The sequence below is a fragment of the Corylus avellana genome, chromosome 4 (assembly GCF_965113065.1).
Source record: "Corylus avellana chromosome 4, dhCorAvel1.hap1.2, whole genome shotgun sequence".
Classification (NCBI taxonomy): domain Eukaryota; kingdom Viridiplantae; phylum Streptophyta; class Magnoliopsida; order Fagales; family Betulaceae; genus Corylus; species Corylus avellana.
Window position 1 is genome coordinate 9,701,295 of NC_142493.1, and position 16,363 is coordinate 9,717,657.

A 16,363-nucleotide genomic window follows, 5' to 3' on the forward strand; every position below is an offset into this window, starting at 1 on the left:
GCAACAAAGGGTGGAAAGATGAATTTTTCATTGTTCAAGGTGACTAGGAATTTGCACCTTTAGAAGTAATCAGAGATCTGAGTGTCCCTCGGGAAACCATTGCCCTTTCAAATCGAGGTATAAACTGAACATTGTATTACTTGTTTTTCTTTTTTCTTTTTGCAGAAAAGCTAATCTTAACTTGTTTTATTTTCAGGTCAACAAGAACCTTCTTTAACTAGAGAAAAGGCGAGGCGAGTGAGGCAAGTTCTGGATTATACTGAACTACATCCATTGGAGATGGATTATGATGCTATTATGACTGAGGAGAATAAGAGGCTATACTTGTGGACCCCCCCCCCCCCCACACCTGTGAGATTAGTAGAAGCTGCTCCACCGAGGATGTCATCTACTGAGGCTTCGAGAAGATCAACTGCCGAGTCTATCGAGCCTCTGAGGAAAAGAACTAATAGAGTTGAAGAGCCTTCTAAAGGAAAAAGGCAAAAGGAATGTTGGAGATGCCTTCCCGAAGAAATCTTCGGCAAGACTTCCAATTGCTGCTAGAGTTTCTCTGGTGATTGCTGATGAGCCTGAAGATCCTAATATTTCACTTCTAAAGAAGAAAAAGAAGAAAACAAAGAAAACCGAGGGTGGCTTATTGTGCAAATATCTACCTAAATTAATAGGCAAATAATTGTACATTTTACCCATAAGTGCACAAGGTCAATATAGTAGTATATGATGCAAGTACGGGGTCAATCCCAAGAGGATTGCTAAATTTTGCTTAAAATAAATTCCTTAAATAAAAAAAAACAAAGATTAATTTTGATTTGATAATAATAAAAGGTAGGGCTTTGATATCCACCACAAATCATGCTTACATAATATATCAATATGCCAATTCTTTGATCATGTTATGAATACTTAATGTTTATCAACTAAGGACATGGGTGTATACTCTAACTCTTTTATTTCTTAAAGGATTTAGCATGGGTGTATACTAAGTTGTTCTTTAAGAAAGCATGATTCTATGAAAATCGACAAACACATGGAACCTAGGGCATGGGTGTATACTCTCGGTTTTTCATGTTGATTAACTCAAGAACTCGGTGTGGATTTTTTTTGTTACTTTTATTAAATATCACAACATGATCATCACAAAGACGCAAATATTGAATATTAAATAAACATAACTAGGGCTTCAATCTAGCCCTACTAAGTAAATTAGTTACACATAAGTTTGATGTTAAACATCTTCATAAAATAAAAATAGAAAATAAAAGAATAAACCTGAAACTTGAACTTGAAGAGCTCCAATTCTTCTCCTTGGAAATTATCTGTCTAGTCTGGAGGTTTAAGGGTCTATTTATAAGCCTTAGGAATACTCTAGAAACCCTAAAAAATGTAGGGTTTAAGCCCTAGTCTGTACAAAGCTAGAAAACCCTAAAAATCACACTTTCCATATGAAGGCTGGCGGCTGGCTTGCTCTTCACGCACGGGTGCGCTCGATTGCAGCCAGTGTGCGATCAATCGCAGGTATGTGATCAATCTTTCGTGCTGGCGGTCGATCAATGGTGCGATCGAGGCTTCCTCTGGTGCGCATGACCACACGCTTTGCGCTCGTGGTCTTCGCCTGTAGTGTGCTCGATTGTAGCCCCCCTGCGATCAATCACACTACCAAAGCCTCCAATTTTCCCAAAATAGCTCTTTCATGCTCAAAACTTCCAAAATTGCTTCCTTGTCTTCCAACAACCTACAAAAACAAAGAAAACACATAAAAGAACAAAAATGGCATAAATTATTCAAAACTAAAGGATTAACAAATGTAAGTTAAGGGCTAAAATATGAATATTTTAGCACTTAACATGGCTAAAAAACAGTGACGCCAGTTATTGATTTGGAGCCATAGGGGCTTGAGATAAACTCGGGATTAGAAGCTGTGGGAGCAGTATCTGATGTTCTCCCTGAAGAAGAAGAAACTAGGACAACATGTGATTCGGGAGCAGGTGGAAAGAGGACTGTCCCTGAAGTAAAAGCACCTGCTCCGCATGTTAGAGCATATTCTAATGTTCTCGGTGGCATTAGGAAGTTTCTGGGCACAAAAGATACATCAGTTCAAGATGTCCTTCTTGAAAACCGACCTTCCCGATCATCTTCCCTTACACCAACAAGGATCGAGCTTCCTTCTTCTGCGGCATTTAAAGTTGAACCACTCTCTGTTGTGCCTCTTTCCTCAACTCCTACTGAAGCTGTGCACCTGAGTGCTTCTGATTCTGAAGAAGGAAGCCCTGTAGATGTAGGTTGTATCCTCAGGGATCTTGCTTCAAGGATGCCAATGATAGAACCACTTGCAATGATCCTCCCAGGGCAAATTGAAGTGGAAAGTTCATCTGTGCATCCTGAGGTTGCTAGCACTGATCCTGTAGTTTCTAAATTTACAGCTGCTAGACTTGTAGCCGAGGAACCTGTGATTGCTGAACCTTTGGTTACCAAACCTGCTGATAATATGCTAGTAATGACAGAATCTATAATTGCTGAGCATACAATTGCTGAGAACGTGACTGCTGAATGTGAGGTAACTGAAGCTGCAGTTATCGAACAATTGGGTGCTGAACCTGTAGTAGCAGCCAGTGGACTTGAAGAGGATGATTTTAATTTTCCAACTGGTAGTGAGTCAGTTAACCCTAAAGAATCATCTCAACTGCCAAGAAATAACCCAACTGGTGGGGAATCAATTAACCTTGAGGAACTAACTCAGTTGCCAAGAAATAACCCAGTTGGTAATAATGCACAGAATCCTGCCGAGACTTCACAAGCAGCTGGTTCCTCGATAAACCGTACACTTGAGCTAATCACTTGGACATTCGGGGACCCTCTTTCTTGGTTGGATGACTACTGGTTTGGTAATCCCTGTGTTGCCTTGGCTGATTTAATCCAGGCTAACCATGCACCAAATATTAGCGCTCAATTCCCCAAGGAAGTAATGGAGCACATGCTATACCACCAACTTGAGGTAAACATCCCTTTGTCTTTCTGAATTTTTGATTATAGGGAAAATTACAGTTTACCCCCCTAAAGTTGACAGTGTTTTTCAATTCGAACACCAAAGTTTCAATTTTTGCAATCCACCACCCCAAAGTTCCAAAATTTTGCAATTTGACCAATTGTATCGAAAACTTCACATATTGCCCCTAATTTTTATTTTATTTTTTATAAAAACTTTTAAAAAAAATTCAGGGTGGCTAATCTGGCTATTTTTGCAGACCTAAATTTATTTATTTTTTCATAAAAAATAAAAATTAGGGGCAATATGGAAATTTTGGGATAAGATTGGTCGAATTGAAAAAAATTGGAACTTTGTAGGGGTGGATTGCAAAAAATGAAACTTTGGTGTTTGAATTGAAAAGCATTGTCAACTTTGGGGGGGGGGGGGTAAACTGTAATTTTCCCTTGATTATAATATTCTTATTCTGATAAACTTCTTTTCTTTGTAGGGATCAATGCACAGCATGAACTACTATCTCCACTTCAGAAGGTCTGCTGAGAGTTCAGCTCTGGAAACCAAGAATGCAAAAAAGAGACTTGAAGATGCTGAGGCTAAAATTAAACGGCTACAAGAAATATCATCTCAGCATGAGAGTGAGCTTCTTCTTCCTGGAGAGCAAATAATCGAATTGGAGGCTCAATCCGTTTAGGCAAATTCTCGGATCCGAGAATTAGAGACTGAGTTAGTTGCTGAAAAGGCCAAAAACGAGAGGTTGCTAACTGATTACTTGTAACATCCCACCCCAATGACACATAATATTGTCGGCTTTTGGCTCCCCTCAAGCCAGACTTCCAGGAGGTCACCCATCCTGGTACTACTCCAGCAGAAGCATGCTTAACTGCGGAGTTCCGATGGGATCATGACCATCACGGCTTTAAAACGCGTTGTTGTCATGAAGGGTGTAGTATACATTTAAGCACATCCCCATCTCCATACCCAGACGATGTGGGACATTGCAAGCACTCCCTCTTAGGACCCAGCGTCCTCGCTGGCGACCCTCATGGGATTAGCCGATTCTTGGCGTCCGCCCCAGCGAGCGCCCGCTAGCGACCTTCATGGGCTTGTGCAAGCTCCCCCCATCTTAGGCTGAGCATTGGCTCTGATACCATATGTAACATCTCACCCCAATGACACACAATATTGTTCGCTTTTGGCTCCCCTCGAACCAGACTTCCCAGGAGGTCACCCATCCTGGTACTACTCCAGCAAAAGCACGCTTAACTGCGGAGTTCTGATAGGATCATGACCATCATTGCTTTAAAATGCGTTGTTGTCATGAAGGGTGTAATATACATTTAAGCACATCCCATCTCCATACCCAGGCGATGTGGGACGTCACATTACTTAACTCTTGAAGATGAAGCTAATCAGTTTAAAGAGAAGCATGCTGATGCTGAGCTTGAATGCCGAGCTACCGAATCTCGTATTAACTCAGTTTCTGAAGAACTTGAAGAAGCACAGAGATATTCTGCTGTTCAATGTACTTGAGCTGAGGTAGCTGAGGGAAAGCTGAAAATAGCCGAAGAACAACTTCTGGCTATTGGGAAGAAACAAAAATCAACCGAGAAGAAGCTTAAGGCTGCTGAGAAAAAGACTACAAGTTTTAAAAGAAAATTTTCCTGAGCTAAAGAGCAAGTGATCAGATATAAAGATAAAGCTCAGGGTTTCTACAAGCAGCTTTCATTTGTTTCCTGGGGTTGAGATTACGGTTGGGGCATAGGTTTCATCTCGGGTTTTGAAACTTTTTGGAGCTGGTCAAAAAACCTCCTGAAGGTGTTGACCTTGATACAATTAAACCCGAAGATATTCCCCCTACCGAAGAAGCTATTACGAAGATTGCTATAGTCGGCCAAGAACAAATGCCAGACTGCAAAGGCATTACATTTTTCGATTTTAACCCATTTGCCAAATATGAAGTTGGGGAACCTTCTACTACTAAAACGCATCACGAAGAATCTTCATCTAATGATAACTCGGAAAAATCAGTGAGTGTATTAGATGAAGAATGGGACCATGTATCGGATGGAGATAAGTGAAGTCCCAAATGTAATCCTTTGCAATGAAATGAATTTCTGTTTCTTCCATTTTTTGACAATGAATAAAATTTTTTTGCATTTTGCTTTTCTTACTCTGTGATTTGTGCTGTGTTGTGAATGAATGGCTTCATATGCTTTATACATGTGTACCCCCCGATTCCCATAGGTTATAAGTTCAATTAATAAACAATGGGAATCTTTATAAATTACAGGGTAAGAATTTAACCATTGTGATTGTGTTGCATGATACTCGGTCTCGGGAAGAACTTGATTCAACAATGTTTCATCGAGAATGTTTGGTTGAGAGAATACTCGGTTCAACTGTAGTAGTTGAACATTTGCCTCGGGAAAGCGCTTAGTTCAGCTATTTTTCACCGAGGTCTTTGCCTTAGGAAAGCGCTTTGGCTATTTTTCTCCAAGTGAAACTCGAGAAAGCGTCGTGGCTATATTTCGCCAAGTGGTGCCTCAGGAAAGCACTTGGTTCAGCTATATTTTTCTAAGGACTTTTGCCTTAGGAAAGCGTGTTGGCTATATTTCTCCGAGTTATGCTCAGGAAAGCAACTATGCTATATTTCACTAAGGGTAACCTTTGTGTAAAGGTTAAGTTCGAAAAGCGCTTTGTTCAACTATATTTTCCGAGTGTAAAGTAGAACACCTGGTTTGCTATTGACATTAAGTTTTTTGTGTAATCATAACTTTAGAAGATTCTTTATTCATAAAACACTTATTTTACAATAGCAGGATAAGAAAAGATGAATCTCTGAAATCATAATTTTTATACAAAATATTCTTAAGATGTTCAGCATTCCATGGTCTCTGGAGTCGTTTGCCTTCTGAATCTGTAAGATGATATGCTCCTGCTCTTGAACATTCAATCACTTTGTATGGTCCTTCCCAGTTCGGTGCTAACTTTCCATCAATTGAATCTCTGGTTGTAATAGTTACTTTTTTCAAGACCAAATCGCCAACTTGAAAACTGTGATGTCTGACTCGTTGATTAAAATACCGAGCTATTCTCTATTGATACGCTGCCATAGTTATTTGAGCTTGATCTCATTTTTCTTACAACATATCGAGATGTAGTTTCAGACCTTCATTGTTAAACTCAGAATGAAAAGTTTTTACACGAAAACTTCCTGACCCGATTTCAGTTGGAATGACAGCCTCGATTCCAAAAGCTAAAGCATAAGGATTTTCCTCAGTTGGAGTTCTTCTGGTGGTGCAATACGCCCATAAAACCTCTGGAAGATCCTCTGCCCAGTTTCCTTTGCGCTCACCGAGCTTTTTCTTCAGGAGTTTGAATATAGTTTTGTTTGTTGCTTCCAATTGCCCATTTGCTTGAGAATGTCCTAGAGATGAGAAATAATGTCTAACATGAAATCTAGCACACCAGTCCCGTAATGAATCACAGTCGAACTGCTTGCCATTATCTGTAATAAATGCATGTAGAATTCCATATTGGTAGATAATATTTTTCCACAGAAATTTCTCAATATTCTTTCCTGTAATATTCACCAAAGCTTCAACCTCTGCCCATTTGGTAAAATAATCTACAGCAACTACAGCAAACCGAACACCCCCTTCCCACGAGGTAACGATCCTTCTATATCCACCCCCCATTGTGAAAATGGCCAAGGTCAAGAGATTGAACTAAGCTCCTCAGGAGGTTGCTTAATGATATTAGCAAAACGTTGGCAATTGTCACAAGTTTTGACTATCTGCATGGAATCATGATTCATACTCGGCCAGAAAAATCCTGCTCAAACAGCTTTGTGTGCCAACATTCGTGCTCCCGAATGACTGCCTCAAATCCCTTCACGGATTTCCCGAAGAATATAATTACTTTCTTTTCTAGAAACACACTTAAGAAGAGGTAGCATAAAACCTAGTTTAAAAAGAATTCCATTGAGTATAGTGAACCGAGCAGCCTTTCTCTTTAATTGCATGGCCTTCTTCTTATCTTTTGAGAGAACACTTCTTTCTAAATATCCAACGATCTCTTCAGCCCAAGAAGGTATGACTTCAATTGTTAAAATATAACCTCCTCGGTTATAGTAGGTTGTTGTAGAACTTATATTGGTTGATCTATTTCTTCTACTTCATCATCAGTTGCTGAACCCAACCGAGCTAAAAGGTTTGCTTTCACATTTTCTTCCCACTGGATTTTAACAATACAGAATTTTTGGAAAAACTTTTGCATATTTTGTACTTTGGATAAATACAGCTTCATTTTACTTCCCTTGGTCTCAAATTCACCACAAATGTGGCCAACAATCACCTGAGAATCATTGCGTACTTCTACAAATTCTGCTTCCATCTCTCTGGCTAAATCGAGTCCAGCTATGACTACTTCATACTCTGCTTCATTATTAGTAGTCTTGAACTCTAATCTCAAATAACTTTTCAATTCTTTCCCATCTGGTGTGATCAACACTACTCCAGCTCCACCATTCTTTTTTGTAGAAGAGCCATCCACATAAATCACCCATGTTTTTTCTTGCGGCCACACCTCTAGGTCTTGCATATTAGTGAATTCTACCAAAAAATCTGCAAGTGCTTGACCTTTGATAGCATTGCGTGAAACAAACTGTATATCAAACTCACTGAGTTCAATCGCCCAATTGACTAACTGACCAGATAAATCCAATTTTTGAAGCACTTTCTTTAATGGATACTTCTTGTCACAATTACTTACCTAAATTAATAGGCAAATAATTGGATGTTTTACCCACAAGTGCACGAGGTCAACATAGTAGCATAGTGTGCAAATACGGAGTCATTTCCACGAGGATTGCTAGATTTTGCTTAAAATTAAATTCCAAAAGTAAAACAAACAAAAGATTGAATTGTGATTTGATGATAATAAAAAGGTAGGGCTTTGATATCCACCATTAATTATACTTAGCTAATATATCAATATGCCAATGATCCAATCATGTTATGAATATTTAATGTTTGCCAACCTAAGGGTATGGGTGTCTACTTCTTAAGTTATTGATTTCCCTAAGCAACAAATTAGGCATGGGTGTCTACTCTAATTATTTTCTTTCTTAAAGGATTTAGCATGGGTGTCTACTAAGTTGTTCTTTAAGAAAGCATAAATCTGTGGAAATCGACAAACACACGAGGCCTGGGGTATGGGTGTCTACTCCCGGTTCCCCATGTTGATTAACCCAAGAATCGCGGTGTGGATTATTTTTGTTACTTATGTTAAACCCAGGACTCGGTCATCCAAATTGATTTAACTAACTAGTCCATACCACATGCATATAATGGCCAATCACATACATATGAGGAATTCATGAAAACAGGAATTAATCAAGTTAAATATCACAACATGATCATCACGAAGGTGCCAATATACAAATATTAAATAAACATAACTAGGGCTTCAATCTATCCCTTCTTAAAAGTTAGTTACACATAATGAAAATAAAAGAAAAGGAAAATGAAAAGAAAGAACCGAAACCGCTCCTAGAAGTAGCCTCCAAATTCCTCTCCCCAAGTTGTGCCTCTTCCAAGGATTTAAGGATAATCTTAATTATGAGGCTTAGGGGTCTATTTATAGAGCTTAGGAGAGTCCCAGAAGCCCTAGTAATCCTAGGAAATTCGGAGTTTTAAGTCCAAGTCCAATTAGGAGAAAGAAAACCTAAGTCCAAATCGGAATAGGATTCGCCCATAATTGCGGTCCTATCTTGCAACGTGATTTTGGCATTGCGGCACTCCGAATTGGGAAAATGCTATTTCACAATGAATTGTAGAATTTTGAGTTAGCTTTCCAATGGCGCTTGAATTACCTCAATCGGATATCTGAGCTGAAAGTTATGATCAAAATACCGAAATATGTTCAGAATCCAATTTTTCATCCAATCCGATTTGACTTCAATGTGAGAAATTCCGAATTAATCATTTCCTTTATTTAATTAAACTTAACCATGATTGGTTAAGCTTAACCATATCTTCTAGGTCTTCCCAATTTTCCCTTTAAGCTTGGAACTTTTCCAGAAACGCTTCTTTTCTTCCAAAAACCTATAAAACAAAGAAAATATAAAAAGGACGTAAAATAGCATGAATTAACTAAAACTAAATGATTAAAACATGTAAGTTAAGAGCTAAAAATATGAATATTTTGGCACTTAACAATACTCAGTTAGTACATTGATTGTATGAGCTTGAAAGTATGGTCGAAGCTTCCGAGATGCAATTATTAAAGCAAAAGCAAGCTTTTCTATTTGCACATATCTTTCTTCGGCGCCACGTAATGCTTGGCTGATGAAATAGACTGGTTTCTGAACTCCTTCTTCTTCCCGAATTAGAGCTGCACTGACCGCAATTGGAGATACAACTAAATACAAATATAATGTTTCCCCAGGAAAAGTTCGGCTGAGTAGAGGTGGACTGACTAGATACTTCTTGAGTTGTTCAAATGCTTGTTCACATTCTTCAGACCACTCAAATGCTTTTCTTAAAATTTTAAAGAAAGGAAGACATTTATCAGTAGAACGAGAAATGAACTTGTTTAATGCTGCAATCCTTCCGGTTAACTGTTGAACCTACTTTGTATTTTTCGGAGATTGCATATCTAACATTGCTTGAATCTTTTCAGGATTGGCTTCAACTCATCGGTTTAATACCATATAATCGAGAAACTTCCTAGATGAAACTCTGAATGCACACTTCATAGGATTCAGTTTCATTTTGTACCGTTTCAATGTCATGAATGCTTCTTGTAAATCTATCACATAATTCATCTGCAGCTTACTTTTGACCAGCATATCATAGACATAAACTTCCATATTCTTCCCAATTTGTTCCTGAAACATTTTGTTTACTAACCTTTGATAAGTAGCACTAGCATTCTTTAAACCGGAAGGCATAACTTTGTAACAATATAAACCTCGGTCAGTGATAAATGTTGTCTTATCTTGATCAAATGGGTGCATAAGATTTGATTGTAGCCAGAAAATGCATCCATGAAACTCAGCAACTCATATCCAGCCGTTGAATCAACCAATGAACTAATATGTGGCAATGGAAAACTGTCTTTTGGATAGGCCTTGTTAAGATCAGTGAAATCCACACACATCCTCCATTTTCTATTGGATTTTTTGACCATTACTACATTAGCCAAACAATCGGGATAATATACTTCTTTAGTAAACCGAGCTTTAAGCAGTTTGTCTACCTCTTCGGCAATCGCCATGTTTCTTTCAGGAGCAAACTTTCTTCGCTTCTATTTCACGGGTTTTCCTTCTTGATTGACGTTCAACTGATGAACAATATCTTTCGGATCAATCCTAGTCATATCTTCATGAGACCATGCAAAGACTTCTAAATTTTTTCGAAGAAACTAAATAAGAACTTCTCTAACTTCCGAAGTCAATTGAGATCCAGTCTTCACAACTTTCCCTTCTGCTATCGGTATATCAACCAACGGTTTGGCTGGTTCTTTTTTCAACTGAATCTTCTTTTCACTACCCACATTACCGATCATCAATAATGCTAACTCTGAAGATCTTTTCAAAGATGTATTATAACACCTTCTTGCCACAACCTGATCACCTTTAACCTCACCAACCCCTTCAATCGTCGAGAACTTCATCTTCAAATAATAGGTAGAAGTTGCAGCTCTTAATTGATTTAAAGTTGGACAACCAATGATTGCACTATAAGCTAATGGTCGGTCAACTACTAAAAAATCCACCATAATAGTAGATTGTTTATGAGCAATCCCTGCTGTAACTGGAAGAGAAATCACTCCTATTGGTTGAACATGCTCCCCTGCAAACCCCATCAATGGCAATAGAAAAGGCTTCATCTTCTCCCGACCAATACCCAATTGCTGAAAAACTATCCAATTCAAGATATCTGCCGAACTTCCGTTGTCTACCAAAATTCGGTGAACAGCATGATTAGCCACCGTTAAAGTTATCACCAACGCATCATCATGAGGCATTGAAATATCTTTTGCATCATCTTCTGAAAACATCAAGATCATTGGATCATGTTTTTGTATTTTGGAAGGTTTTTCCAGAAAGAAGATTTCTTCCATTTTTGCTTTCCTAGCATAAGCTTTCCTTGCCGAACTAGATTCTCCTCGAGAAGCCAATCCTCCGGAGATCGTTTGAATTTCACCAACAATAGTTTGATTCTAAGAACTTTGTTGATTGTTCTCAGAAATCTTCGGCTCATCACATCTTTGCCTCTGATTATGCAGGTTATCATTATTCTGCCCTGACCTTTGATTCTGACTGTCTTGAGGATTTCTGCCTTTGCCCCTCTCTTCAACTAGGAACTTTAATAACTTCCCATTTCTTAGAAACTTTTCAATTTCAAACCGAAGACTTATACAATTCTCGGTATAATGCCCATGATCATTATGATATTCACAAAATTTCTGAGTATTGTGATTTTGGGGAAGAGCCTTCATTCTTCCTGGCCATTTGAATTTCGGATCTTTCCTCACTTCCATGAGCACCTTGTAAACAGTTGTATTCAATGGTGTCAATCCTACATACTGTTGTTGATTCTGTCTGTGTGGAAGCTCAATCCTTTTTTCTGGATTTTTAAAATTTTGCTAATCTTTCTTCTTCTTGTCAATAGAAGTCCTCGGTGTTGCTTTAGAAGAGTCAGAAATAGGCTTACCCCCTTCGGTTTTGGACTTCATCAAAGCTGAAATAATTTCTTCTTGATTGATAAATTCTTCAGCTTTATTCATAAATTGCCGAAGAGTTCCCAAAGTCGGTTTCCAAGCTAATTCAGCCATCAATGGCCCATCAGTTTTTATTCCATGCATCAAAGCTGAAAGAACTATCTGCTCATTTGGACTTTCCACTGTGAACTTCTCCCAATTAAACCGCAACATATAATCTTTTAAAGATTCGGTTTTTCCTAGTGTGAGAGATAATAAGTATGCTGGACTTTTCTTCCTTTTCCGGATTGCAAGGAATTGACCCAGAAATTGTCGTCCGAGAGAATGAAAATTATCAACAGACTTAGGACTTGAGCCTCCAAACCATTCTTTAGCAATCCCTTTCAGAGTCAAAGGAAAAGCTTGGCAAGCAATTTCGTCAGGAGTGTCATGAAGAATGATATGAGCTCGGAAACTCTCCATATGATCGGAAGGATCTCCACTTCCATCATATTTATCAACTCGAGGAACCTTAAACTTATCAGGAAGAGGAAATCTCATCAACCGATCAATAAAAGGTAGATTAATATACTGCATAAGATCCTTGGTCACAGACCGATTTTCACCATTTTCAATTAAAAAAGCCATTTTTCATATTTTTCTTTAAAATCTTGAACATCTTTATTTACAACAACCTCCACAGGCTTTACATGATGTGAATGACTATGATGAGATTTAACATAATTGGATTCACCATGATGAGACTTGCCACCAAGATGTATATTACAAGACCTCTATTGGTGAGAGTTTTCTTTTGTTCGGACAGTATTATGACTTCCATGTACTGAACTTTCAGCATCTTGCCGAATTGATTGCTGTCAGATTGGTGGTTGTGGTTCCTTAAATACTTCTTCATGCCTCTCTTCATGTACTGGATCTTTTCTAGGAACTAGGAAGTAACCTAGAAACAATATCTTCATTTTGTTTCTTCATAGCTTCAATTGATTCAGCAATTCGCCTCATAAAACATACTAGTAAAGCTGTTTGAGCATTTGGATCATGTGATATTCCAGGAACATCAGTTTGAACATTTGGAACAAGGTGTGGGGATGTATTCACCATATCATAATTTTTGAAATTAGTAAGAACCGATAAAAATCGAGTTCCCACAAACGACGCTAAACTGTTTAAACATAGTTTTCTGAATGATGACGTAAGATGAACCCTGTGAATGTTGTGATGTCCAAAGAATCACCTAACTACAAAATAGTAAGAAAATGATCAAAGCTGCCGGTGTTGCCGGCAGAGAATAGCTCTGATGCCTAAATCAGTCACTGTGTTTAGGAGAAATATAACTTTGAGGATGATAGATGTGATGAAAAGAATATAGAATATCCGATTAAGGAAAAAGAGAAGTTACCAAAACCTGAGATGAGACCTCCTTTTATAGGCATCAGATAGTAGCTACTTATCTGGCATTGTGGTCCTACAGAGGATCCACATGTCATGTATTGTGTTGATGAATAGTAAGAGAATGCCACATAAGCGAATCAAGCCTCCCGAGGGTAACCTTCGGGAGTATATGTTAGACTCGGTTTACCAAGCCTTTGAACTTAGTGTTGCATACCGAACTGAGGTGGGTATAAGATTACCGAGCTTAAGTTCGGTAAACAGGTGTAAATAACCAAGCTTGTATTGTGGGCCAAATGATTATTTTACTGGGCTTAGTATGGCTGATCCATGATCCAACACACAATAAAGAGCCAAGAGACCATGGAGGCGAGGAGTGAGATGGACGTGATATAATCCTGCTGAGCTACTGCCAATAAGAAGAATTTTCCCGGTCTTCTTGTCCTTCACACAAAAACCATCAGAATCCATCTCAAAGTAACAATCATTGTCACGAGCAAAGCGACGAATTGATATAAGATTTTTCTTAATAGCAGGAACACATAAAACACCATCAAGAGACAAATCCTTAGCCAGAGTAGAAATAGTTGTTTAACCAATGTGAGATATAGATAACTGTGAGCCATTTCCAACTACAATGGAGTCCGTACCTGAGTATGGTTGAACATTGGAGAGATTGTTGGGAGATGATGTCATATGATGAGTTGCTCCAGAGTCCAATCACCAGTTTGGATCAACAAGATCAGGGGTAGAGGCGGGTGTTATAGTAGCTTCAGTAGTATAGGCAAAATTGCCACGTTCTGGACAGACTCGGGCTATATGTCCTGCTTGATTACATATTTTGCAATTGGGAGAAAAATTGATGGGGGGAAGATATGGTGGTGTTGGAAGCAGAGGTGGCCGATTATCTGGTTGAGGAGCTGAGCAACAATTGTCAGAAAAATGATGTCCTCGACCCCTTCCACGACCGCATCCCCGACCTTTGTGATCAAAATAGTGTTGTTGTCTATTGTTGGGGAGTTGCTGATTTCGATGGGTGCAGGCAGTAGCAAGAGTAGTCCCAATTGAGATAAAGAGAGAGAGAGTAGACATCCACTTAAGAAGATGTTCTTCTTGAAGAAGTAAATCATAAAAATCATCAAATGAGACTGCAGGACGAAGATGGAGAGCAGTTGTAAACTCTTTGTATTCATGACCTAGATCATCAATTATGGACTAAATAAGTTCTGTGTCAGAGATTGGGGATCCTACGGCAACAAGGGAATCGACAATGGATTTGGCATGTAGTAAGAAATACCCAACTGATTTTTCTTTCTCCTTTTTGAGGGTGCGAATCTGATCGTGCAATGTGCGGAGATGAATTTTGGACAGAGGAGATAGTCGTTTGTCTAAGAGAGCCCAGGCTTAGAGGATTCTGGATTGGGGTTTCCATCAAGAAGCTTAGAGGATGGAGGAGTGCGGTCCATAGAAACAACGTCCTTGAGGGCATGAAGCTCAAGGATGTCTTCAAATTGTGATTTCCAAGACAAATAGGTGCTTCGATCCCTAGGGGTGTTGAAGAGGTATGAAATATTAAAGGAGATGGAAAGGGTAGAGGAAGCAGAAGAAGTTGAAGCAAAACCAGAGGACACGGTTGATCCTTGTGGAGAATGATGGTTTGAATTTGTTGGGCTCACTGTCTACTCGAGAGAAGGCTGATTTGGTTGAGACAATGTGTCTCTATGCAAAGGGGAAGGAATGAGGACCAGGTGTTTGAAGAAAGGTTACAAAGAGACAGTGGGTGTAAATCAAAGAGGTGACGTTGGTTGTTCACGCTCTGATACCATGTAGAGGAAATAGAAGAGTAAAGACTAAAAACCCATGTTGGGTGTGTTGTATATTCCATTATTTATAAATAGATTACAATATTAGAATTAATACAAAAGATCTTAAGGAAATCTGTACAATTGATAGGCAGACAATCATGGGATTCTAATCAAGGGATTCTAATTGAGGAGAGGATTATGGGATTGAGAGAAAATCCAAAGATTATGTTTTATTTCCTTCAGCCTCCACTCCTCAAAGACGGTGTAGCAGCCGCCACTCGATGAGGCCATCCTCCAACAGGCCCAAAATTTGTTTAAGAAATTGAGAAGTTTTTCTGCAAAGGCATAAAAACTGAGAAGCGTGTTTGAAAGGAAAAAAACTGAGAAGTGAGTTCAAAAAATAAAAGAATCAAAACTGTTTTGTAAAACCCACAAACAACACTATAAATGCGACCCTCACCGAAAACACTTTTTAATCTGCGTTTTTAAGAACTCCTTTCAAAAACTTTTCGAAACAGGTTCTAAATAGTTCCTTGTTCTATGGGTTGGTAAATCTGAGAATTGAAGCATTTTTTTAGGCTTCTTCTATCTGTATACATAATAGACAAGAGGTTCAAGGTCGAACACGCCTAATGGTGTTTTTCACCAATGAAACATGTGGTTCTACTGTTTGAAACTTCTAGGTCTGCCTCTAAGCATCTTACTTGAGGCTTAAACCCTTTAAAGATATGTTTTTTCCTTTATTATTATTATTTCCTTCGTTGTTCAATATGTAAGTATATGGAATGTGCTTATTTACTTATTACATTCTTAATCTTTAATACTGTTCTTTTTTCTTTTCAGGTTTTCCCCTGCTGATACAAATTTAGTATTAAGGGAGTTTGAAAAGTGTGGTGTGATTTTGAAACATGTTCTTTGTCCAAGAGAAGTTAACTGGATGCACATTACATATCAAGTTCTTCTTCTTTCCTCTTGTTTTAAGTTTGATAAATATGACTTCTTTTATTCAACATCAGGAATCTCTTTATTCCATATTTTCTTGGGGCCTTAGGTGTTACTATAACTCTTGTCTAGTTGGAAACCATGCTTATCATGTTTACTATGTGCAGTGTATGCTAAATGGACTTAAATTAGAATACTTTATAAAACCAAAAATGACAAATACTCCCCAAAACACATTAACAAACAGAGCCTAAGTTGTCCATGTCTGCTTTGACAATGATCTCGCCACTTTGCTGGCCATTATTTGGAAATCCTTCCTAATCTGTTGCAGGGGTTATAATATGCATCTGCTGCTATTTTTTTTTTTTTTTTTTTCTTCTTCTTCTCCTTTTTTCTTTTCAGTGTTTGGGGTTTACCAAAAGGGTTACTGATTTGGTTGCTTTATTTATTGTTGGTGCAGAATCCCTTTGATGCTCAGAAGGCTCTTAGCAAAAATGGCGTGGTAATTAATGGG

At 38.4% G+C, this 16,363-nt stretch overlaps 1 protein-coding gene across 1 annotated transcript; it reads right to left on the minus strand.

Annotated features, from left to right (window-relative positions):
- Positions 1-10,411: 10,411 nt before the first annotated feature.
- On the minus strand, positions 10,412-11,533 carry LOC148586260 (uncharacterized). Its single transcript, XM_088515532.1, has 2 exons — positions 11,221-11,533; positions 10,412-11,040 (listed from the first exon to the last, which is right to left on the minus strand). The coding sequence occupies exons 1-2, from the start codon at positions 11,531-11,533 to the stop codon at positions 10,412-10,414; spliced, it is 942 nt and encodes a 313-aa protein (XP_088371658.1).
- Between the last annotated feature and the right edge of the window lie 4,830 nt (positions 11,534-16,363).